Genomic DNA, 26,953 nt, shown 5'->3' with positions numbered 1-26,953 from the left:
TGTTTGATCTTAGATTAGTTTGTTTGTCTTCCTTTCAAAAATGCATGTCTTAAGAATCACTCTTCTTTTTTTTTCATTTCTTTAGTTATCATTGTGCCCTACATTTGATTGAGTTAAAGTGGCTTTACACAGGACCTCCACTATATAAAATGACAAATGAGTAAATCTAACCAAGTAATTCTACACCAAGTGACAGCCTGTTAACACTTACCTGAAGCCATGAGGACCAAGATCAATTCCACTGAAGCAACTGTAGAAAAAGAACATGTACATACACACAAACACACACACACACACACACACTCCCAAATGCATACCTACACATAAACAAGGAGCAATTTAAATCCTATACTAGGAAAAAATGGAGTAGCTAATGGAACAATGATGGAAGACAGAAAGCTTTACTAAATACAGGAATTAGCCACTTAGCACCTGGGATTCGTCGCTCGAGTCCAGATGATCCTCTTAAGACTTGCATATTGCATTTCTCACCATTATTTCTCCAGTGTATAGCTCGTTGTTTAAGTTAAGTAAATACTGGTAATATTAAGTAAATATTAAGTCCATACATACCTAAATGTTTATATCATGATTGATTTAATGAATAGATTCACACAGTAGCCAAACGTAGTCAAGCATAAACGTGCTGAAAAATCAAATAGTCATGGAAATGATGAAACTTACAATCAAATATGTATGTGTGTGTATACATACATTTGATGCTTTTTTCTTGGACAACCTTTAAGAGTTGTGGAGTCATAGACTCTAAAGCTGAAAGCAAACTCAGACAGTCCTCTGGTTCTATGCCTTTTTTCAAGAGACAAGTAATTATTATCCCCATGATCTATTAAGCCACATTTTTTTCAGCATGTGACAGCTAAGGAGATGCTGATCAAAAAATATTACTCTTTATTCTTAAATAATTTCACATGCACATAGATGTTTAACAAGTGCTTTTTTGGAGCTATTAGGAGAAAACACAAGCAGCCTTGGTTTTGGTCTGGAGGAGTAATTTATGAAAGCTAGGTAAATGATGTCCAAGATCACCTTGATCACATTAGCCATGCAGTAGCCCTACCTCTGCACTGCCATCTTTCTTTAACCCTAGTGACAAGTGTGATTTAAAAAACACACACACAATGAGTCTTAATCAGGCTGCTTACTCTGTTTCTTCTTCTAGTACCTGCTGCCTCAGATCATCTGTCAGTAAGTTAACAGAGGAGGGAGTGGGCGGAGAAACTACAGAGTGAGTAAGTGAGCAGGAGAGGAGTGTAGTTAATAGAAGGCCTTGTTTCCATCACTCCCCTCCCCAGCCTTTCTTCCCTTTTGGTTCTTTAACTGGAAACACGGAAAGGCGAGGGAGAATGAATTTAACTGGTTCTGACATTAGTTAGAGACAGAGAAGTAGGGCAACTTCCATCATATTTCTGCCTCAGAGAGCGGTCATTGGAAAAGATGTTGTGCGCTTAGGTATTGTAACGAAAAATAAAGAAATGATTCAGAACAGTGGAATCAAACTATAAGCATAAAGGCAAGTGTGCTGAAGCTTTTAGCCACTTGCAAAAATTGAGAGATACTATCAGGACTGTGCAAATACCTTGCTCTGATTAATTTTCCTGGGGTGAAATAGAAAAATATTTATAAAATTGAGAATCCTGCCATGAATGATATTTTCTCCATGATATAATAAAGTAAAATAAGCCATAACAGGTGTCTCTCTCAAATGAAACTGTAAAGATGTTTAAATAATAAAGAACTGAGTAAGAAAATTTTACTGTAAGAGTAAAATGAATCTGTGTTTGGACATTGCTCTAAGCTCCTTACAATGTTAGACAATGTTCAATAAACAAACTAATTTATCTTATAGAGTCTTATATTTGATTTTCTAAATGTTGTGTTGGGAGTTGCATGTGACTGCCCTTCTTTAGACCCCTTTTTATGTATAAAAAGCTAGTTTTTTCAATGATGAGAGGTGTTCAAGTTCAAAAGAATTAGATTTTTAGTTTTAATAATATTGAACAATTCAGTTATAATTGAGAAAATATACTTGACTCCATTTTTTCTTTTTAGTTATGGAATTAAAGGTTTCAATTGCATATTTGTTTGTAGATTCCTTAAGAATAAATTTGAACAAGTCATTGATATATAGTAAGGGTTAATTGAGAAAGAAACACTAGTATACAAAGCATTTCTCTTTATTCGAAGCTCTAGAAATATTCTATTGTCAATCCAAACAGAACAAACTAAAATGAGATAATTGGGAAGGTGCCCATAAAGTCAGCCTGAATATATTATCACAACTATATATGAGATAATATTTGTTTTAAAAAGATTCTATGGCACTGTAAACTCAGTCTCATTAGAGACTGCATTTAAAAGGCTTATAAAGTTACTCATTAATGTTATCTTGTTGTATCTCCACAGCTTTTTCATTAAAGAAAATTCAGCAGAAAGCATTTTCTCCTGATAGCAGGAACCAATTTGCAATAAATGTTCTGGAAACCACTAGGGAAGCCATTACTGAGGTCTAATAAAAACAGACAAGCGTAACTTGTTCTATATTTTTGTTTCAATCACATACAGATGAGACCCCGCTTTCCACACCAACTGCAAGAGACAGCCTTGACAAGCTCTCTCTAGCTGGCCATGGACAACCACTGCCTCCCGGATTCCCATCCCCTTTTCTGTTTCCTGATGGACTGTCTTCCATAGAGACCCTTCTGACTAACATACAGGTAGGACTTCTTCACCATCTAGAAGAAAAGAACATGGAATATTCAGTTGTAAATTTTTCCCAAATTCATACTCTTCCAGCTTGACCGCCTCTTGAGATTGACTGAACCGTGGCATTGAACTCTTTCTAGCACTTGAAGATTTTAAACTTACTACGCTAATCCAGTTGGTTTAAATATACTCAAATATGTGACACCTTAATAAAACCTAGATGAAAATGACCTAGGAGTTTTAGAAATTATTCTGCCTAAATGCTCTCCTCGTCGCCAGTGAACGGGAGGAATCTAACTGTTTAAGTTTGCCTGATTTACTAAATGACAATACCTCAGTTCTAATAAATATTTAGTTATTTTTAAACGGCTGGCCTTCCAAGGAGGAAATATGTTTAGTCATTTCAAATATGTCTAATATGAAAGAATAAAAAAAAACCCTTCTTTCATAAATAAGTTTATTTCAGTTAATAGGATTTCTTCAAAGAATAGACTTCAAAAAGCCATCCAGAAGTTTCCACGGATTTCCTATGTGGTCCTCAGGATGTATATTTTACGTACAGTACATTATGAATCAAAAATACTTAGAGTTAACAATAACATAGAGCATGGAGCCAAAATAATAAGAGTGTTTGGGATAAAAGAAAGCATAATTTTCTTGCCCACACATGAAGTGATCATGTGGGCCCCAGATGGAGATTTTTACTATCTACTTCTCCATCCTTAGAGCAGCCAGTAGTAGTAAGAACGTGTTCGCAGACATTGTGCTGGAAATTTCCTTCTTTAAAGTTTTACTCTAGCACTCGACCCTTAGTGATATTTTTCTGTACACATTTCCTACCACATTAAACTTTCTCCCAGTAGAAATGTAATTAATTTTATTTACCTCTCCAAGGACATAAAAGAAGGCCTTGAATGTAACATATCCTCTCATCTTTTAATATGGCATTTTTAATACTAATGTAATTAGAGTCTCCAGAACTGTATTCAACTTTAAGGATTTCTATCTCAGCAATTGAAATAAATCATCAGTCTCACTTAAACTTAATCAAGGACAAATAAATGATTATATTTTAAGATAAACATAAAACATTTTTTTCCCTAAATCTGGCCCATATTCTTGTTTTCTGAGGGAGAGTTTTTAATGAATGTCTCTTTTGTTAAATGCTTTCAGAGAAGATCCTTCAACATTTCTTCATTGAAACTCTGAGACATAAGGGAGCAATTCATTTTCTTATGTATAGAATCCCATACGAAGCAGAGTATTTACGTAAAATTCTCCATCGAGTAATATGTGTCTTCACTAACTAAAGCCTCTTTAACCAGGAAAGTGGGAATGTAATTTCAACTTCAGCAGACAGAATATTTTTGCATAAACGTTGATCAGTGTAAACCAGCCTGCTCACCTGAAGAGGGGATTTACACAGGGACTCTTGCCCTGTGTGTGAAGGCCACACCCCTAAGTCAAATACTGTCATTTGGGGAGTGTTTATTCCCCATCCACAGGCAAGTAATACTCAGACTGGAAATGTTATCTGTGTTACCCCAGATTGTAATGATTTCTTTAAAGAAAAAGAAAGGAAATGTACAGATTTTAGACAATTTATTTTATTGAAGGTATCTCCAGGTTTAATATACTTTCTAACCTTCCAATCAGCCTTGAGGACATATTTTAGAAAGATTTGATCTTGAGATGATAGTCAGGGGAAACTAAATTATTTATTTCTAGTTCCCAAATCATAGGAATCTGGATCCAATAAAGTTAGAACACCTACAGTAAGAATACATCATTAAAAATAAATTATGCTTGTTGACTTCAGTCTGACATATATGTATGTATGTATGTATATAGAAGTAGCTATTATATATTTACATGTATAGATTTAATACATATACACATGTATATGTGAATGCATATATGTGTACATAAAGTGATATAAAGATTAAAAATCTTACTGAGTTCCATGCACCGTAATATAAACACACAAAAACGTAATACATATGTACACATGTGCATCTACACATATACACGAACAATGGACATACATGCTGGATTTATGTTCAGTAATGGTTTCACATCATTTTGCTAAAGGTCATGGATGCTAGCTCTTGTATTATTGCCACATATACTGAGTTACAGTAATATCCTAGGAATGGTATAGAATGTTTAAACAGTCATGACCCTGGCTTATTGGGCATACAGTATAAATGTGTTTGCTGTCCAAATTCTAATTTGAATAATTACATTCTGTCTACCTCAATTTCCTCTGCAATTTCAATTATATATAATGGGGTTTTCTACTTTGTTTCAAGTGGTAACATATTTTTGGTGTGATAACTTTAAAGTTCCATATTTCCTTTGAAGGTATTTTATCACAATGGCAATAAAACGAATTGAGCTGAAACTATTTACACTTTTTAAAATCATACAATTGCATGTTTGAAATTAAAGTTTTATTATGTATATTTGCTATTTTAATTAAACCCAAAACTTTGGGTTATATTTAAATTTAATGCATGTATAGTCTATTTTTTCTCAGAATTAATGACCAAAAAAATCTTCAAAGTAATGTTTAAGGAGTTATTGCTCTAATTTTTAACTCATGATAGTCTATAGTTTGATCATTTTCAAATGTAAAATTTATAGTGGTCACTACAGATGTCCCTTCCATGACATTATGGAAATTGAATTTTCATAAATGTTATTTCTTTGTGCTTTAAAAGAGGGCCAGTAGAAATACTGTAATACTTGTATTTTAAAATACATTATTTCCAAATACAAAATATAGGACAGAGAAAATATATAGTATAAAGAATATATATATCATATATAGTATAAAAATACATGTAGTAGAAAGAATATATATGCTGTATATAGTATAAAATATATATTATATATCTTTGGATACCACATTTTGGTTACCTTCTGGAACTAAACTTTTTTTTCTTAAAACTTGAGTTTTTGGAAATTAAAAGTAATAATGCATAGATATTTACAATAAAGGACAGTCATCTCACTTTAGTGAAGGACACAGATTCATTCTAGATTTTGCCTTTTACAGTTTTTAAAAATGTATTTTATATTGAATTTTATTTGTTTTTTTCAATGTGGGAGATCTTTCATTATGGCTGCCTTACTCAATGTCCATGGAGAACTCCCTTTGAGATTTTTAGGTGAGGAAATGAGATATTCAGTATCAATTTACTGGATGTGACACCTTGATCACTGGCTGCCATTTGAACACACTGAAAGGAGAATTTACCCACTGTTCTCAGTCTGAGCGTCCATGCTATCAATCAGACCTGGCATTTATTTGTATGGAGGATTAGGAGCAAATAATTTACATTATTTATCATATTACAAGAATTACTTTAAATGGCTTACAAATATTAAAATCAGAATAGGAAAGTAAGTAAAAAGTAGAAAGGTAAGTGCTGAAGGCATATGACATAAGTGAATATATGATAGGAGTTTGGTTCACTGTGGTTTGTCTATACAGAGGTATTAAACAAACAAAAAAGACTTAAAAGAGATGCTGAAACCACAATGAGTGCCAGTCCCTAATTGATTCACTACTGTCTAATAACTAAACATAATCCAACTGTGGTATTTAAGAAGTATCCTCTACTTCTATTTTTAAGGGAAGACAATGAAAAATAATTTGACCAAAAATACTCTGATTATACATACTCTAGTCTTTATATTTCAATATCATGGCCAGTAATGTTATAGTCTATACAGTTTAAAAGAAATTAATAGTCTTTTTCATTTGCATTACTAATATATAATTTCAATTACAACAGAGTTTGACAAAAGAGTTGGTAGGAAATTTTCAAAAAGATAAACAACAAAATAGTACATTGGCTTCAAAATACGGGTAGACTAAGATCAGATATACTGATCTCGCATTATATCTCTTTATCTTTAATCATAATAATACATTATATCTTCTCCCCTTTGTTCCCATTACCACATGTGGAAAGAGATCATTAAAAAAAAACAGTAAAATATAACCAATATTTTAAACAGTTTACTCTAATGAAGAGAATAGCATTAATTTCTTAAAAATCCAGACTATGTATCTTGTTTACTAATTTATTCAACAACAACAATAACATGAATAATTTAAAAAAACTACTATTTCTTGAACAATCTTAATGTGTCATTATTCAGGAAAAATATTCCTGTGTGTCTCCCCTCCTCTGCTTTACTACAACAGTGCTTCACTTCTGACATTTCTCATCACCAAGAGTCTGGTAGTTTTCCTCACACCAAGCAATTCTGCAACACCAGCTGGGTGCCCTACGATTTAACTCAGTTCCAGCACTATGCGGCGATAGTATCAGATCCCACAGGTTAAGAGTTCAGTCCCACAAGAATGCTCTCTACCCCCACTTCCATTGCCAACTGCAAGTCCAAGTTATAGCTTGTCCTTGTGACCAACCGGCTACAGATTGAAGGTTCCCACCACCCCCTTCACAGATTCAGTTCATTTGTTACAGCTCACAGAACTTAGAACATTTCACTTACTAGGTACCCAGTTTATTATAAAAGGATATAACTCAGGAACTTCCAGATGAAAGAGACGCTTAGGACATGTTATGTGGGAAGGGGCATAGTGCTTCCATGCCTTCTGGACATAACCACCCACCGGGTACCTCCACATGCTGACCAGTCCAGAAGCTCTCTGAACCTCACCCATCCTTAGGCGCTTTCCAAAAGTCACCTTACTAACTTAAATTCAGGTATAGTTGCAAGGGGCTTATTATGAGTAACAAAATACCCTTTTAACCTTTATCATTCATATCACTTAGGAAATTCCATCAATTATAAGATCTCTAGACACCAACATCCAGTGTAGGTACCTGGAAGTGCTTTTGTTGGAGAGTTCATGGTTAATCTTAAGACTTCGGAGAACAGTAACTATATGACACTAAACCAAGTATAGTTGTACCTTTTGTCATAAGAGCTTTTGTGAAAATGCATTAGATGATACTGTTATATATATATGCATCCTTTGCAGTGCACAGGTTGAATTGCCCCCGCGGCCACCCAGGGCCCCACCCCAGGCCTGAGAGCTCCTCCTGGGATGGGAAGAAATTATAAGAGGGACAGATATGGGGATGAATGGGGTGGTTCTTCACTTTCCTATCGAGAGAGAAAGCCACAAATGTGGAGGGAGGGAGTAGGGGTGATTAATAGCTGACAGCTGAGCAGAGGAGGAGTGCCCAGGATGGGGGTTAGGGGGTGGAGGCTGCTGGGTGAATAAAACAAGTAGCCCCCCATCCCCAGCAACCCTGGTCTTGAATCCAGGGCCAACAACCCGGAGGAGGGCTTTGCCTCCATTTGCGGGAAGTTGCCTTCCCAATTGAGAGGAGGCTGGATGTTAAAATCCTGCTGAGAATAAAATTAAGGACTTTGGGAAGAGTGCTGCTGGGAGGAAAGACCCTGGACTTGGGGCTTCCCCTCTGTCTTTTAAGGGGACAACTCCTCTTTGGCAGGGAGAGGGGCAGCTGCTTTGTCTGGGTCCTGAAGCCCAACTATGTGTATATATATAGTCTATGAAAGCTCCTGGTTTCAAGGGACACAATTCTTTTTCGTCCTGGGGTGGGTGGGGGGGAACACTAAACAAAGAAGAAAAAAAGGTTGAATCAGCTGGGAAGTTCTGATCTAGGCTTAGTCAACTTACTAGTTTGGGATCTTGGACAAGTCACTGCTCCTTTCTGGACCTTGGTTTTCTCATCTTTAAAAGGTTTTAGTTAGAATGGCTGATGCCTAAGACCTCCTTCAGCCAGTGCATTCACTCTCATCAGAAGAACAAATTGCTGAGCACAAATTTGGTCACAGGAGTTTCAGTGACACTCATGGAACCTTACTTGTCATCTGGTTCCAAAATAAATTTGTACAAAATACAAATGTGGACCAAGTAAGCTTTTCCTCTAGGATCTAACTAGCAAATTAAGAAATGTCTCTTTTATTTCAGTATTACTCAAAGTCCCCTTACACAAGCAGAGATTTGTATTTCCTAGGCTATAGAAATAGTTGGGATATTCCTAGATTAATCACAGAGTCACATTGTCTTTAATATATGTGTATTTAGAGAGAGAGAGAGAGGCTCATTATCTAAAAAATGAAAATAATTTAATTTACATGGTAGATCATTTTAGAAAACAAAATATGTGTGTATTATGACAACCATTATGCCTGTCTCATAGAAAAGACATTTGAGGTTAAACCACATTGTCCTTAATAATTACTGTGCCAAAAGTGATGCCTAGAATGCATTTCTTTAGAATTCTCATTGTCTAGCTTCAGCACTGTAGGAATGGACCTCCCCTTGGAAACAAATTCATGTGTTAAGCCTCGTGTCTTTTACCGTAAATCACATTGTCATCATAGAATTTTGCTCGATACCGCACGTCCACGTGAGACCCAGCACTGAGTGTGACCTTTCACATATGATTTACCTGGAAAATTCACAGAAGTTACACAAATCTGAAAGTACTATTATGACTGCTGGTTACACTGGTGTCCCAGTGATTTGTAGGTGTTGCGAACACGACTCGCTATTGCTTTTCCCAGCCCCCTGCTGCATTGAAATTTAATCGGTTTTCTGTATTTTTTGCGGCAGAGCTGTCACAGGCAGTAACATGTTTTTGCATATGCGTTGGTTTGGCTCTAGTGCAGATTTTTGTTCACACTGGACTCCTGCTGATGTGCACTGATTTAAAGTCTAAAACACGAAACTTAATTTTATATAGCTTATAAGTAGTCCCTAGAGGGTACTGGATCCTAAAAGCTAGTATTTTTCAGACATATTCAGCAGGAATAGGTAATGTATTACAATTAGCGACATTAGCAGCAACTGTAACAAAAGGAAACAGTAAACATAAATGCTCTTAGCAACTTCATACTTTACAACAAATATTATGACGAAATTACACAAATTAGAGGTGCAGCTTAACATTATTCAACATGTTTATTCATAATGATTGTTTCATATTTAAAGAACACCAAAATATTGTGTTTTGTCAGCCAAGGACAATCATAATTTAATAGTAATTTATTTTAAACAGCTACTGATAATACAACCAATCAACACATTAAGTGGTGCCAACATTGGCATCTTGCTAAATAATCTCTAGACATTGCACAGAGAGTACATCTTTCAAAGATAAGTCAACAAGAGCAATCAGAGCAGAAAATTAGAATTTGGTATCTTAGAATTAAAATACAGCTAAACTAAAGTTTTAATTGGGGTGATCTAAAAGGGCACTTGATGTAATGATCTCTTTCATTTGTTACTAATTGTTTGTTCCTGATGAAGAAGAAACATACACAGGAATGTTGCTGAATTGAGTTAAGATGGCAGTTTCTTTAGCAGCTATGTTTTATTGTTAAAAACAAAAGAGTGGGTAGGGATGACCTGCCAGGTAGAAACCCTCCAGCTGTTTCTTATCACAAGAATTAATCCAGAAAATTCAGGGTCAGGTATAATGAATATGAAATAATTCATATGTGCTTGAAAAGAGAATACAGAGGGCATGTCATCATGCTACCCCGGGGGAAGTAAAGGAAAGGGACATTCCTATTGCACTAGCAAGTCGAGCTGGAGTTGAAATTCCTGAATCAATCTGCTTATGCTGTCTCCTGCAAAGGGGTCACAGGCTGGAAAATAGCTGCAAATGGCACAGACTTCGTTTCATTTCTAATTTCACTTGAAAACTTCAGCCTCTGATGTTCACAGACCAAGGCAAAAATATCTTCTTCAAAACAGCATTTTTGTATTGTTGAGTTGATAAGGATAGAAGTTTTAGCTCTGATTTTTACTAATAATTTTCCTAATAATTTTCTAAAGCATCTTAGTGGAGAATACATGCAAAGTGCTTTGTATATATTTTACATATTCTCATAATCTCATTTTCAAAAGCCTCAGGATACTACTAAATTTTTTAAAGTGCATACAGTAAGTCAAATAATATATATTTACACATATGTATATATATATAATTTTAAAATCTGTTGTATAAATAAATATACCTTGCTTTTTTGATGTATTCTTGAATTATTATACTGTCAAATAGTCCCTTAAAAGTTATCCTTCATTTATAACCATGTTGAATGACTTTTATTTATTTTATTTATTTTATTTTTATTTTTAACATTTTTTATTGATTTATAATCATTTTACAGTGTTGTGTCAAATTCCAATATAGAGCACAATTTTTCAGTTATACATGAACATATATATATATTCATTGTCACATTTTTTCCTCTGTGAGCTACCATAAGATCTTGTATGCATTTCCCTGTGCTATAGAGTATAATCTTGTTTATCTATTCTACATTTTGAAATCCCAGTCTATCCCTTCCAACCCCCACCCCCTTGGCAACCACAAGTTTGTATTCTATGTCTATGAGTCTGTTTCTGTTTTGTATTTATGTTTTGAATGACTTTTAAAAAAAACACACTAGTAAGCCATTAAGTTTTGGATCCCTAATATATATTATATACCTCAAAAAATATACCAGTGTTATAACTTCTATTCATCAATTTTAAAAATCTACTCTATGGTAAGCATCTTTGGGTTTGGGATAGGTGGTACCCAATGAGAGAAAATGTCCTTGCCTTGGAGAATTTAGATTCTAGTGGTGAAGATGCAACATGAAGCAGTGAACAAAGAAATAGATGATGGTATACAATAAATGCTATGAAGAATTTTAAAGAGGGAATAGCAAGGTGATTTTACCAGATGGGTAACTAAACACAGGTGAAATGAAATGAGGGGACCAGCCATGCAAAACTTAGGAGGAAAAGCATTCCAAAGGGGAACAGAAAGAGCGAGCCAAGTCCCTGTTGCAGAATCAAACGGTGCCTTGAGAAAGGAAAGACCACTGGCATCGAGTATAACCTCAGTAAGGAGTGGTACCCAAGAGATAAGTGGCAAGTTCAGTGTCACTTGGGGCTGCATGAACCATGTCAGATAATTACAAGTGCAAGAGTTCCAGTCTAACTTTCTTCCCAGGAATTATTTTTCAGACGTGGTTATGTGCTGCCCTCATATAGTTTTAAATCTAGGTATTTTAATTAGAAGCATTGAAACTGCATGCCAAAAATACTTGTCTTCCTGCAATAGTTTAATTAGATTTAGGCATTTTTTGCTTCAGTTATAGTATTTGTCTTAGTGAGTACCAAGTGAATGAGCAACAGGAAAGAATTTGATTAAGTGGGTTTTTCTCTTTTAAAATGCTTTAAAGTAACAAATGAAATGTGCTTCGTACCCATATATTACAATTATGAATATCTTCTTTGTGCAGGGGCTCTTGAAAGTTGCCATAGATAATGCCAGAGCTCAAGAAAAACAGGTTCAACTTGAAAAAACTGAACTGAAGATGGATTTTTTAAGGGAAAGAGAACTAAGGGAAACACTTGAGAAACAGTTGGCGATGGAGCAAAAGAACAGAGGTATTTGCAAACTTCCCAATAAGTTTAATACTTTACATAAAATCTCAACATAGCAATACTGTGTTGATGATTTACTGCAAGACTGTAACTTTTTTGTTTCTACTTGTAGCTAAATTTTACAGCAGGATTTGAATTCTGGGCTCATTATAGTTCTTAATCTCCAAAGTGCATGCTTTCTCTTCTGTTCAAATCTCAGGGAATTGAAATATATCCTTTATGTCATTAATCACATAATTTTTATTGCTTATAGCATTTAATGAATTCATAATTTTAAAGTAAAAAAGGAGCTCTGATAAGAGGACAGCCGTGAAGGAAAATTTTATATTCATCTGCAACTGCCCTTTGAAAAACTTGAGTTAAAGTCATAAAGCTAGAATAGAAAACACTGATTATTCAAGCGAAGCAGATTTAGTAAGATATTTATCAACTGAAATGGAAGACTGATGAATATCTGAACAAATGGCCAAAGTTGAGTGTTTGTATAATTTTCTTTCGGAATGCCTCATTTTCATCCAACAAGGTCAAGTACACATTAAGTAGAAACTGATATGAATTTTTATTGAGTAAAAATAATGATATTATCAATCTATGAATGCTTCTTTTTACACACTTTACAGTGCAAGTATAGATAATTTTGAAGGTCATTCATATTTGCGTGTTTATTTTATGTATGAGATTGAAGAGTATTTTCTTTACCACCAACTTCCCTTTCGCCTCAACTCTAAAATTCTCCTCAACATTCTAGAAAGGGGAGCTCCTTTTCTCTCATTTAATAAGTATCTATATAAATAGTTCACATTTCTCCTTTTATGTGTTTGACATGGTCATTTATAAACCACTGTTTCTGTTTTGCTTTTAAAACTGGCAGGACTTAGTAGGTTTTTCATCAGTTGCTACAAAGCAAAAGCTACTGGTATTAGCAACAGCTAGTGGTTCCTGGGATGAGGCTGATTTGGGAGGCTGTCACCTCAGGCATATAGCACAGTTCTAAATAAAGTGATTTCACATAGATGTAGGTACTGGAATAATCAAAGCAAGATAAACATTAATAGTGAAATATGTTCTAAGTGAGTAATGAGTCTGGTCAAAGAGTTCATTACGTGGAACCATCTTCCATGAGATAGCCATGTCTTGATTTTGATCTTGCCTAGAGAAGTCTTTTTTTTTTTTTTTTTTTTTTTACAAAGCTTAAAAGCAGACCTTAAATTCCTAAAGTAATCTTTTGGTTACTTGAGAGACTTTCAAAATTTTGTTGGTTCATATCTGTTGGAGGATTTATATTCTGTTTTATTCTTTTAAGCACTAGAGGTAGAGGGCAAAACATTTCACAGATAACACCACGAACCACCCATTTCATTATTTGTGAACAATAAATTAAAGGCAATAACTCTCAATAAGAATGTATTATTAATGTGTTTATTGAAGCAGTGTATTGCCCTGAAGAGAGAACATGGCGACCCCATTTGGTTCAGTCACATAGCAGGAAACAATAAGCTGTCAATGGCAAGGCACTGGGTATAGAGACATTAGTGCCCAGCAGTTTACATTTCAAGTGAATAATTCAGAAATTACTGTTTCTTTTCAAAGAGACTCACAGTCATGTTTGGAAAGGGAAAGAGTAGACAACTAATTTTGTTAAGATAAGCATATGATAATCACACTATTAAATCAAGTAAATTAGCATTTATTTGAAGTCAGTTTTGTTTTTCTTGTAAGACTGTACTCAATGTAAATTTTTATTGAAGTATAGTCAGTTATAATGTGTCAATTTCAATGTACATTTTGATAAAAAAACAGCTTCTGTTAACATTTTACACCAGCAATAATAAACTCGACAAGTTAATTGTCTGCCATCTTAACAATATTAATAATTATAAAAACAGGATTTGTGGAAATTAGAAATTGAAACTAGATAAAAAAACAAATTTCTTCTATATAGCACAGGGAATTAGATTCAGTATCTTGTAGTAACCTATAATGAAAAAGAATATGAAACATACATATGTATGTGTATGACTGAAACATGCTGTACATCAGAAATTGACACATTGTAAACTGTAAATAAAATAGATATTTAAACAAAAATTCTTACCTGAGTCATTATTACCTCATTTTATATTTTGAATAAATACCATGCTAAATAAAAATATTTTTCTTTTATCTATAGTAAGAAATTAAACAGCAAACTTGGAGTGATTACTTCATATGACTAACTCTCCAAAAGGATTTTCTAATGCTGATTCTATTACGTTCACATCCACAATGTTTATCAGCCATCCAAAAAACAATTACTTCAAAGAAAACACTTGTATGCTTTTCATATGCTTATTACTTGCTTTATATATAAAAGTTAAAACAGTTATTGCATATATGGTAGTACAGTTTATGTAGTTTACATATCTTTTGTGAAGAATACTTTTTATTGATTACAAATTATATACATTTAAGTTGTCCAGTAGGAGAAAAACATATCAATAAACTTTTTGTATCATAATATACTTTTTCATATAAGTAGCAGTGAAGTTTTGTACTCCCACCAGATTTCTGCAGAGTAAAAGTGCAACTTTCTTGAATTATGTTACACTGCATATACATCTGCTGTGAAGAAATGATTCATTTCTCTGAGCAAATTGCAATAGCTTTATCCAAAAACAATCTGCTTATATATGTTAACAATAACTAAGAGTATTTAGCTTTTCATAGACAATAATATCTATTGCATTGTCTAAAATTTCAGGAAAGAATTATTAACAACTTTGCTGGGGTAACATTTTGGGAAAAGATTTATAGGGAAAATGCTCCATTTACTACTCAAAATTGAGGCTTCATAAAGAGATAGGAGTTATGCTTATAAAAGTTTGCTCTGTTCAAACAACTCTGCCTTAGTCTGATTCAAGGGCAGAGACTAAGCCACAAAATTTATTTAATCAGGCTTCCCTTATTAGGGGATATAAATATTTATTAAAATTAGTTTCCCATTAAATCTGTCTCTCCACATAAGACAATTAAAGGCATTCTTGTAATAGTTCAAGGCTAAATAAAAATTGGCCTCCTTGGACATTTTACTGATTTATTTTAGGTAAAAGTGGATTTTTTTTTAAACTTCCTCTGCATAGTTCAGCAGGGGGAAAAAAAGAATATAATTAAAAAACATAGACGGTTTGTGGAAGTTTGAACATTGCAAAAAATTTTAAAAATAACGTGCATACACTCTTTTCCAGCCATAGTTCAAAAGAGGCTAAAGAAGGAGAAGAAGGCCAAGAGGAAATTGCAGGAAGCACTTGAATTTGAGACAAAACGGCGTGAGCAAGCCGAGCAAACACTGAAACAGGCAGCTTCAACAGACAGTCTCAGGGTCTTAAATGGTAAGAGGACGCATCTTTATGCCTGGCTAACTGACTTTCATTTTGAAACCTCAAAAGACACTTCAGACACGTGATTGTGGTTTTGTGTATTTCTGTGGCTTGTGATTCATTGAGCTCTGCTTGTCACTGAGAGCCTGGTGGGAGGGATAGTCACGTGTGTTGGGAGAAATGCTTTATTTCACAGGTGCGCCTATGGTTTTGTTGCTTCAATATCTGAGATGTGACATTGCTTCTCTATTTCACCAAATCTGTCTGTCCCGAAACGTAATAAAATATTTCATCTGAAAACTTCCCCAGCCCCATCCCGTTTTTATGAAACTATTTCACATTACTTCTCCATTCACATCTTTTGATCATTCTCATGGTTCTAGTCTTTGTTCAACCTTTAAAAGAGGATGAAGGTGTATGTAATTTTAATTCAGCACCAGAGTAACAGGTTGTTTTTTTTGTTTGTTTGTTTGTTTGTTTTTTGTTTTAAGGACAATAAGAATCAAATGAAATGTGTATCACTCTTACCTTTTTGTGCTTTTAGACTCTCTGACCCCAGAGATAGAAGCTGACCGCAGTGGCGGCAGAACAGATGCTGAAAGGACAATACAAGGTAGGAATTCGCAAAAGGCCATAAATCTAGATCTTGCTCTATGAGTTTTTCCTCCGCTTTAGCCTGCTATTCAAGCATGTAGCCTACCATCTGGGCCACATCAAAACAAGTTCAAACAAGGTCAAGTTCATCTTGCTTGTTTATATGAGTGAATTCATTTTGTGCTGATAGATTTTCTTTAAATTAACAGGTCATTTCTGTTTATTCAATGCAATTAAAAAGGAATAATTAATTTTAAACAATGTATGACTTAATCTTAGACACAGTAAATGTGTTTTATTGAATGCTTGAAGCCCAGACTAATACACAAAGGGTTTAAAAGTTCTTTTCCATATGAGTAAAATCGTAAGTTAATCAAATAGGTAGAGGTTAAAATTTGAAATTTTCTTCTTTTCGTTTTTGTGACAATTAATGCAAGGTACATGCAAAATAGGCCAGGTGAATGCTAATAATAAATAAGATTGTTCAGTCCTATGTGGATTTTCCAAATGTTCTGTGTGCCACTGTATATGTTTTAATAACACAAATCTGCTGAGCAAAATCATATATAGAATCCTAAAGGGAGTTTTATTAAAAACACTCAGAAGAGCAAAATATGTGTATTGTCAAGATCACATTATTAAGAAAGAGCAAAATATGAAGGTAACATTTACAGTCTAACATCTATTCTAGACAATAAACTCAGTCTAACAACATGAATACTAAACAGTAAAAAGAGCATTAAATGAAGATGATTCTTCAAAGAGAAGCCTACAATGATTAACTGCTATAATCCTCCCAATTGCTTTTATTTTGCATTTCGAGCTCAGTCATTTTGGGGATATTGTTTAACATTAATGGTGTTACTTAATCAGTTCCCCAAGAATCATTCTTCGTTTAGTGTAAAGGAAATATAATTTTATCAAGTGTCATATATGCAATAAATAAAAATCAGGAACTTGAAACATTCCTGGTGAATGGATTTTGCTTCTTTACTTTACCTGGGACCATGATAATAATTTTTTAAGTCCTAAGGCTTGAACTATATGTTATTATGAGACATCTTCTTGGATATCTAAGATTAATGCAATTATAGATGTAGAAAAGGCTTCATTTTTTTAGAACATTAACAGATACGAGCGAAATTATATATGTGTTTGTGCATATGATAGTGTTAAAATAAAAAGATTTCTGTTGCATCTCTGAAGAATTGCATATACATGCTAACAAATTACTAATAATCAAGCCAGTTCTCTTTATCAGGGACAGTAACTTCAGTATGGCCAATATAAATAATCAGCCCTGGTTTGCATGTTCCAGGACTTCTCAGGCACTAACTTAGCTAATGTCCAGTGTATCTGAGAAAGCACATAAGTCTCCTGGTAGATGTGATATGTAAATTATCTGGTATCCACAGTATTCTCAAGGTGATCAGAACTGAAGCTAAGAAAAATTATAGACAATACATTCCTGCATATAAATGGGAGGTTTAAAAGGTTATTAAGCAGTGATTAAACATTTTTGCGTAGTTGACATAATATATAATATATATTTCATGAATTTGCTATCAGCAATATTTTCGTCATTAATAAAGCTATTATTATTTTTATTTGAATTTGTAAAACTCATGTATATTCAAATATACATTTTAATATGCCTAAAGTCTTGCTATATAAGTTGAAACTCTCCATTTCTATTATGATTTGCTTACTACTCTGAAGAACATTTTTGATAATAAATTGCCTTCTTTTGCTATCTAGAATGCAATCACTTATATAACATAGAAAACCCACTCATATAACTTTATAATTAAGGCAATGAACCATTTGAATAACAATTACACATAGTAAGTTAAGGCAAATATAAATTATTATAGGGTTAGTTATTGCTTTGGTTTAATTGTAATATGAAATATTTATTCACTTCATTCATTCATTCAACTTGTCAGTTAAAAAGATGTTTCTCCAGTCTAATGTGAGTGATCAGTAATAATTCTACCTTTTGTCTACTTATACTTGGATTCTGATGATTTTCTTGTATTGTTCACTGCAGTTTTCTGTATTACACTTAACTAATAGTAATGATTTTAATTAGATAATACGATTTTCCTCAAATGTAATGTAAAAAAAAAAGACTATAGAGGAATCTGTGTTTCTATGTGTTAATTGCTAAAAAGTTATTTCACTAGCACTTGAACTACCCCTTTTAAAATATCAAAGCAAAGAGATCAAATTTTGCTACTTTAACTCCACTAAATAACCTCCTTTAAACCTTTGAAAGTGTTTTTATTTTTAACCTTAGAAACTAAATTCATAAATTTGGAAGCTCACAAAAGCAACACAATTAACTGTGAAGAGAAGAAATCAGAGGATTAAACGACTGTTCAGTAACATTCTGAGTCTAAGCACAAGAATGGGACAGGCAAAGAAGAAAGAACCAGAACTCGTTGCTACTTTGTAAAAGTGTCAGGCATTTGGGGAGCTATGAGCACATGCTGCCTCACAATTCAAAAAAGACATGAGGGGAGGCTGTGGCTCAGTGGTAGAGTGTGTGCTTAGCATGCACAAGGTCCTGGGTTCAACCCCTAGTACCTCCATTTAAATAAATAAATAAACAAAGAAAGTCTTCAAAAAAAACCAATGATGCAAACATGGTGTCTTGCTCCTTTCACGTACCTTTTTGGCGTCCCCAAGCTTAGGAGGTTATGATGCTCTTTGTATTCTTTCTAGCTCCCAATCCAACCATAACTGAAATTATTCTGTATTCCAAAATAAATTAAACTTAGGGAAGAAAAAGGAAACCCACCTCTTTTTAAACTTGTCATGTATTGATTTTTTTAAGAAAATTTGGCAATAAATAAATGCCATGGTTGGCCCAAGAGTTAGTCACCTAGCAGTGAGGCATTTAAATATTACTTGGTTACCCCCAAAGAAATGTTGCCTCATTGGCATTTAGTACCACCATTTCTGTAAAACTAGAGAGGTGGGGAAGAGGAAACCAAAAAGCAGTTTAGAAAATATTTCTGAGCCGAGGTCCTAAATAATTTACTTCCTTATCTTGATAAGTAAAGAAAATCATCTCATATTACACAGGAATAAAGTTTTCATTGCTGATACTTCTAATAACTAAGTCAAAATTCACGAGTTTGGTAGAGATATTGTGACTATTGAATAAACAAAAAACAATTTTAAAAACTTGTTTCAAGAGCTGAGTTGCATAGTGATTAACTCTCCGATGCCTTGAGTCTTACAGATTTATATGTCATGATTTGTGCTGGAGTTTAAAAATTTTATTTTACTTTAAAGCTTTTAGTAAGATATTTTGAATATACATATACACAGTAGACAGAGTTCATTTAAATACTCACTGAACATTTATTTGGACTTGTTAATAAATAGCCTCCAAAATTTGAGCCCCCACACATACAAATGCACAACCACACAATGTATATGCAGTGAGTCAATAACATTATGGGATCTTCAACTAAATCCTAGTCTCTTTTTTTTCTCTCTCCCTAGGCAATAGCATCCCCTTATCCGGTTTATTTAATTTATATATTTTGACAATTTCAAAAATATTTCTCCAGCCAATTCAGACATCTAAGAGCTTCAAATAATATCCAATTTGTATTTAGCTGTTTCACAGAGACCGCAGGGTCTAGTGCGCAAAACCTAAAAGATCTTCCACCCTCTCTCTCCTGCAAACCTGCCTTCCTCTATGTTCCTTCTCTGTGGTACCTTCATCTGTTCAGTCCAATATCCCCCTCAGTATATAATGAGGGAAGAGTGAAGCTTGACATTTCCCTCCCTTGCTTTCTATATACAATCACAACTACTGCCGCCACTCTCTGTTCTTCTATCACAGTGCAATTTTTTTTCTTTTTCCTTTTTTTTTTTTTTTAATTTCTGGAAAGCCTCACATCTTTCTCCACCTACCAGGGGCATTTTTCCCTCTTTCCTGCCTTTATTTACTCATCCTTCCAGTCTCGTCTTAGAAATCACAGCCTCCAGGAAGGCTTCCCAGACTCCACACTCACCCCTGCAACACCTCCCTGACCCAGGGGTCTAGCTCCTCCTTTTAGAATTTCTTACCATACCTTCCTCTTCTCCACAATTCCATGCTGTGCACTGGTGATTCCTTTTCGAGGGTCTTCTTCCTCCTTTCTCTGGATGGCAGCCAGGCAGATTATGGACCGTGCCTCTGGTTCACTGCTATGTCCCTGGGCCCTGTGTGCTTGACATTTACTAATGTGTCAAAGGTTTGTGCCACATTTATGGTGCCCAGAGGTTTGACAAATTGTGGTGCTTGCTATATTCCCTAAAGGAATGTATTGGTGAATTAGGACCTTGGTTAGATCTTGTGGATGGATGTCAAGGATTCCTATTGTTCTGACTTTTCTCAGACTTTGGTTGGAGGGACTAATGGAAGGAAACAAAGTACAGTATAATTCCTGGCAGGACTGCAAATTCTGGCAGCATGAAATTTTATTTCTGATAACTGAGTTAGCAGTATGTGTTTATTTGCCCTGTATGCATTTCTAATGCTACTTTCTTCTTGCACGTTTGACCTCCGATTTGAATTCTGAGAATGTTCACTTACCCCCATTTTAAATTTATATTTAACTTAACAAACCATAATCACCTTTATCATAAATAACATTTTCCTCTTTGGTTCAATGAACATTAACCTCATGTTTCTTTTCTGATCTCTTATAATTTCAAATAATTTAATCTCTATAAATTGTTGAGGTGATCGATATATAGACATGAACTGTAACATGGGATAATCATGAATTAGTACGGTTTTATCTCTGTGTTTTATAAATTTTCAAAAAGTCTGGAAAGTTCACTTTCAAAATAGCAGCTTTTTGCTTTTTCCTTCCAAGTAAAAAATTAGTCCTCTTAAACCAAAAAGTAGTTGTTAAAAATCAGTGGGAATATGGACAACAGTTCCTCTGACTTCTTAGACTATCTGCAAGTTATTCTTGCAGAATCTTGACTCCACTTGAAAGTGCGTCTCTTTTATTTACATCCAATGTCCATAATCAAAACTGTTTGGCTTTTTATTCTGTTTTGACTGATCTCAGATCATAGAAAACCAAATGTTTTCCTAATAAAAGGACATAAAAGACTTGCCCTTCACATTAACAACCTTTTTCTTTTCCAATTTAAAAGTATCTTCTTTCTGTTTCCTAGATATTTGAAGATACATGCTAAAATTAAAAATTATTCACTTATCCAGCAAAGATTTATTGAACACTGATGAAATGCTAAGCCCACTTACATGCTGTTGTTGCCTTAGCACTGGGAAAGGGCTTTAAAGAGAAATTAAATCTCTTCATTTTGCAAGAGAAGAAACTGAGGCTTAGTGAGGGTACCTGATTTATTAAAGGTTATACCATGAGTTAATTGGAGTTGGGAATATAATTTAGTCCAATTACTTTTCACATTCCCTATTTTCTTCTTGATTGTTTTGAGATTAGGATTGTAAAAATGTTGGTTCTTTTAAAATTTGTTGTTATTATTACTTGTTTACTAACTTACAGATGCAAAACATTATAATGCCAGTCATACTTATGAGTGAAATTTGTATCTTTTATCAACTTTTTTATTGAATCAAATGCTCTAGCACATACTGAGTATACTGGTAATACATTTTCTTTCATTTAGACTTAGTGATATTACACAATAACTGGAGTATTTGCTTATTAAAATAGGGAGGCGGATGAGGAGCTCGTATTTATTGAGCCTTTCCTGTATATTCTAATTTAAAGGTGAGACAACGAACACTCAGAACGGCTAATTAACATTCTCGCATTTGCACTGTGAGTTAGTGAGGTTGCTGACATTTAAATTCAGATTTATGACCCCAGAGTCTTTGTTCTTTCCTCCATGCCCTGTTGTCTGGATTTTACGTGTCTCTCTTCTAAGATAACTGCTTGCAGCCCCATTACTCACTGTGGATAGTTAGCACATTGCCTGTTAATGACTTCGGAAGTTAAAAACAGTCTACTGACAGCTACTAGGGAATGATACACATTTGGAAAAAATGTTTCTTTTCCCTTTTTATTTTTCACTCAGTCATTTATGCCTATACCATGTTTATAGACATGTCTACACATTGGGGAGAACGCCTCTAAATGAAGAAAGTAAAGGTCAATATAAGAAATTAAGAAATTAATCATATTTAGATAAAAGACTTATCTACATTTCTACAACTTAAGTTAAGACATTTGAAGGGCATCTTCATTTCTTCTACAGCATGTGTTTGAACAGAGTTGCTAAGTGGTATCCCAAGGTTTCTACACTGTAAAGGTCCTAAATTGAGCCTTTCACTAAACTTACCACTTTAAAGATCTATGTGAAAGTATTGTTTAAATTTGATTTCAAGGGAGGAGGGTATAGCTCAGTGGTAGAGCACATGCTTAGCATGCAGTAGGCCTTGGGTTCAATCCCTAGTACCTCTATTTAAATGAATAAATAAATAAACCTGATTATTTCCCTCCTAAATAAATAAATAAATAAAAATTAACTAAAATCTATAATTTAAGTATAAAATAAAATAAATTTCATTTCACATAATTGTCTTATGCATATTTCTATTTTGAATCCTTAAAAAAGAAATCCATGAGTTTAATGTCGGAATGGAGGTTCTCCAGACATCTCTATAGAATCTGCAATAAAGAAATGCTAGGAGTCAGGTCTAGATTCTTATCTCTTCTGCAACTTTTTATTTTCCCCTCCTGTAGTAATTGCTTAACCTCAGAGCATTACTGTGAGGATTAAATAAAAGAATCCATGTAAGACACTTAGTGTGTATGGGGCAATAGTCTGCACAGTTAAGTTTTAGCTGTTAATATTAAATTTTATTATTTTGAGTTAACATATTTACAGTACCCAGCCACTGGTAAACACTGAAGCTATTATTACTCTAATATATATTTTACTTCTCTCTTTTCAGAAAATTGGCCTTTATTTATAACATAATGTTGATTTAGTCTCATACTAAAGTGTTGCAGACATTTACAAGAATTTTTTTGTTACCTGAACCTAATTTTCTATATATAAAAATGTCTTTATTTAGCTTAAAAGGGGCAGGCTTTCATTATAAAGAGGGGTGTGGGGCTTGCTTAAAACTGATTTCTGGACTGCCTGCTGTGCATAGTGACTATTGTTTATTCACTTAGAAATATGTAATTGCCATAGGGATTGCCTCAAACTATTATTCTTGGTCTTAAAAAAATAAATATTAGAATTATATTACTCTGAACAAAACAAAACAATAATAAATTTACTCCTAGTCTCTTGGCACTGGTCTCTGGTGTTTGGCAGCATTTCAAATGCAGCTAATCAATTTAAACAGCATTGATTAAGTTGAACAAAGGATGATATTGATTGCAAGCAGGAACCAATAAACAGGCTAATGTTCCGTAGTCATCACAGGTCATTGTTAACTACTCATTCAACTAGACAATCGGAGTTATTACTAAACAGAAAGTCTCAGAGACACTCATGAGTTTTAATGTTTTATAAAATTTTAGAATAATGTTTTCTTATAATTTCAGTATAAGCATTTTTATTCTTTTAGGACATGTATGAAAACAGTAAATCTTGCTTTTGAATGTAGGTAAATGTGCTTAAACTCCCAATGTGGAGGGTCTTTTGTAGGTATTGTTGGAAATGTCTTCTTATATAATTTAAACTAATTATACATCAAATCATACATAGTGAGCAGCTGAGTATGAAGCTGCTCAAGATAGTCTTAAATTGCAATTCATTAGAATTCTACCTACATAAAATTATTTTAATGTATATTTCCATAGAGCTAATTTTTTAAACTCCTGGCTCTTATGGAACAACAGCAAAAAAGCATGATTGTCATTGCATGTTTGTGTTGAGTTGTGACATAAAATGAGGTTTTGTGATGTAATTTTAATTCTTATTCCATTGCCCAAATATTAGACAGAGTAAATTAAGGCCAAGTGATTGGGCTTAGTTTATAGTATGCTTGACATCGTATTTCCTAGAGAAAGTAATATAATAGATGGTAGGTTCTATGAGAGTTTAGAGGATACAGAGAGCATCAGGAACAATGAATTGGAATTGGGGATTGAGAAAGACGAAACAGACATTGTACACTAAATTGCTTTTAAGGACCGAAACATGGCAATTATTAACGGAAAATATAATAATGTTTTATTAGAATGGATAAAATTGAAAATTGTATTAAATTGGCTTGTTTATGAACATGTTTTTGGCTTGGCTTGAATACTGTCTGAAGACTATAATCAAAGAATAGTGATAAATGGAAATCAGGACAGATATTAGCAGGGGGCCCTGAAGATCAATGCTAGATCCATTTTGATTTAACATCATAATTAGTGATATGGAAGAGTCAACAGTGTATCAATGAAAGTCACAGATGATCTTAATTTAGAAGGTGTAACATCCATCTGTGTGGGCAGTGTACATATGCAAAAGAAGTTTAGGACATTTAGAAATTTCAGGAGGCAAGAAGTGAGGTTATCTGTGTGAGAAAAAAATTTAATTTTAAGATCTGTTTTCAGAAAACATTAAAAATCTCAACAAATATCGAGGGTAATGTATGTCCTCTTGTAACTTTTCATAGTTCCATACTAACAGTGACTGGCCGCAGCACTGACAGGGAGTCAGAGGATCAGTAGGAAAATAAGCCTCTGTCATTTTAACTCCTATGTATATTCATTGAGGATACTTTTTATTGTTAGGGCTAACTAGACAGTTTAGAAAGTTGGTTTTCGCGTTATGGTCAATACAATTTTTTTTTTTTAGAGTGTATAATATCACCTTCAGATTTAAGAAAAATTTATTTATAATAGTTTGGCTTTGAGTCTTTTTCAGCATTATTATCAAGGGAGAAATTTGATGGCTGTTGTATCCAATTAACTTGCTCACTAGAGATCGTCATAAGAGAAAATGTGTATAATATCTACCAAAGCTGAAGAACGGTGCCATTTCATCACATAGACGTGTGGGTCCTATTCACAAAACCTGCTTTCTTTTTTTGTATCCACTCTTAGACAGCAGAAGCAGCTTGGCCATCTAACAGCATCTTTAGTAAATATTCAGAGTACCTTCTTTAAGTTGGAGTATAAATACATGTTTTCTTTCACTTTCTGAGAAACATTATTTATAATTTAGGGGTTCTAAAAGTGACCTAAAATACTTAAATTACAGAAAAAGAACCTTCATTTTTAAGTCTATTCACTAAACTGAAGAATTTTTATAAATGAAATTTAAAAATTGGTACATGAACACATGATGTTGGAAAGTATGTGATCAATTTATAGCATATTTATGTCTAGACATTTGAGATATATAACACCCTTTGCTGTAAATTCTCCTTTAGAAAAAAAAAATGAAACATCATCATTTAGACTATAAATGTGAAAATGCTTATGGTGCATTATTCTACCTCCCATGGTTAGGGACAGAATGCAGACATGCCACAATAATGTTTTTTATTTCTACTGTTCGAACCATATTAATGAGAACATCATTTTGGAGAACTAATTATTTCTATTTGTCTTGTGTCACACTTTCTAATTCCCCTATATTAGCACAGCCAAAGCAAATTAATTGCTTTTCCAGTAGTTGAACCTTGTCCAAGAATGAGCTCACATTCCCTTCCAGTTTCCCTGTTTCTGGGAGTGCATTGTGTCAGAAATTTCTCTTGATACTTAGCATAGTCTAGAGAATATCTTTACAGATTTCTGCACGCTCACTTGATGAAATTTATAAGTTTAAGTGACCCGCCAGGAAAGATAAAGTTCTTAGCTGCAAGATTATACATCAAAACAGTTAAAGTGAAATTAAAATTAAATGAATGAATCTCACTGAAGCAAAAAAAGCAGTAATTAATGGTTCCCTTAATTGTCTTCATAAAATATTTGCATGGGTCTAATTTGCATAATTTGCATGTATTAATTAATCTTTCAAAGGAATTTTGTGCTGAGAGAAGCCAAAAAATCTCTTTGTTTTATTTAACATCTAATGAAATATTTATCTTCTTTAATGAACTTCTCATCTTCATTAAAATAAAAATTGAACAAGTTTGTATGTTTTAAATGTTTTTATAATTGAAGTATTCAAAAAATCTCTTTAGACTTACAACAGCTGAAAAACAAACACATTATTTAGCAAGCAGTATCGTTTTACAACAGCAGCACTTAAAAAAAAAAAGTCCAATTTCCCTTTCTCAAAGGTGGCAAGGCATTTGGTAAATGAATAAATGGATATAACTATTTCATTTTAAAAGTAAGATTTACAAAGTCCCTATCATTTCTTTCAATGGTAATGTTATTTTTATGGCTGGAATAGTAGGCAGCAAGAGGATAGATATATGAGAAAAATCAGTGTGTTTAATTGTTTGGGAAATGGTTCATTGGTTGAAAATATTTTAGCTGGTTCAAAGAAATTAGTCCATTAGAATACACTTGCTCTTATTAACAACTGCGAGATTGACTGACAGTATTTTCTGGCAGAAGCAATACAGTTCTAACTTTATCCTAAATCTGCCTGCTGCAGGGGTTTCTCCTGCACTAAGATCATAGTGAAAAGCAAGAGATGTGCCTTGGAAGGGATGAAATTCAAAATTTCATTGAGTGCCAAAGAGTAGGTATATTCAAGAGAGCTGGGGAAGAGAGTAAGGAGAGATCCCAGAAGTTACAGAGACATAAGGGAAGGGACACTGGTTTTCTGTTAATGGTATTCATTCATTTGGATGCAGCAATGAGTCAGAATATTGCAAAGAAAATCAATTAACACGCCCAAAGCAGTT

At 33.7% G+C, this 26,953-nt stretch overlaps 1 protein-coding gene across 1 annotated transcript in view; it reads left to right on the top strand.

Annotated features, from left to right (window-relative positions):
- DACH1 (dachshund family transcription factor 1) overlaps positions 1-26,953 on the top strand; it is a 397,126-nt gene that overhangs the window by 350,480 nt on the left and 19,693 nt on the right. The window contains exons 7-10 of the mRNA XM_010973575.3: positions 2,584-2,735; positions 12,043-12,190; positions 15,412-15,555; positions 16,088-16,156. Coding sequence (XP_010971877.2) covers positions 2,584-2,735; positions 12,043-12,190; positions 15,412-15,555; positions 16,088-16,156 — 513 coding nt within the window. The remainder of the gene's footprint in view (positions 1-2,583; positions 2,736-12,042; positions 12,191-15,411; positions 15,556-16,087; positions 16,157-26,953) is intronic.

This window comes from Camelus bactrianus, chromosome 14, assembly GCF_048773025.1.
Source record: "Camelus bactrianus isolate YW-2024 breed Bactrian camel chromosome 14, ASM4877302v1, whole genome shotgun sequence".
NCBI lineage: Eukaryota > Metazoa > Chordata > Mammalia > Artiodactyla > Camelidae > Camelus > Camelus bactrianus.
The sequence above is the reverse complement of the archived record's forward strand: the minus strand, read 5'-3'. Positions and strand labels throughout refer to the sequence as shown.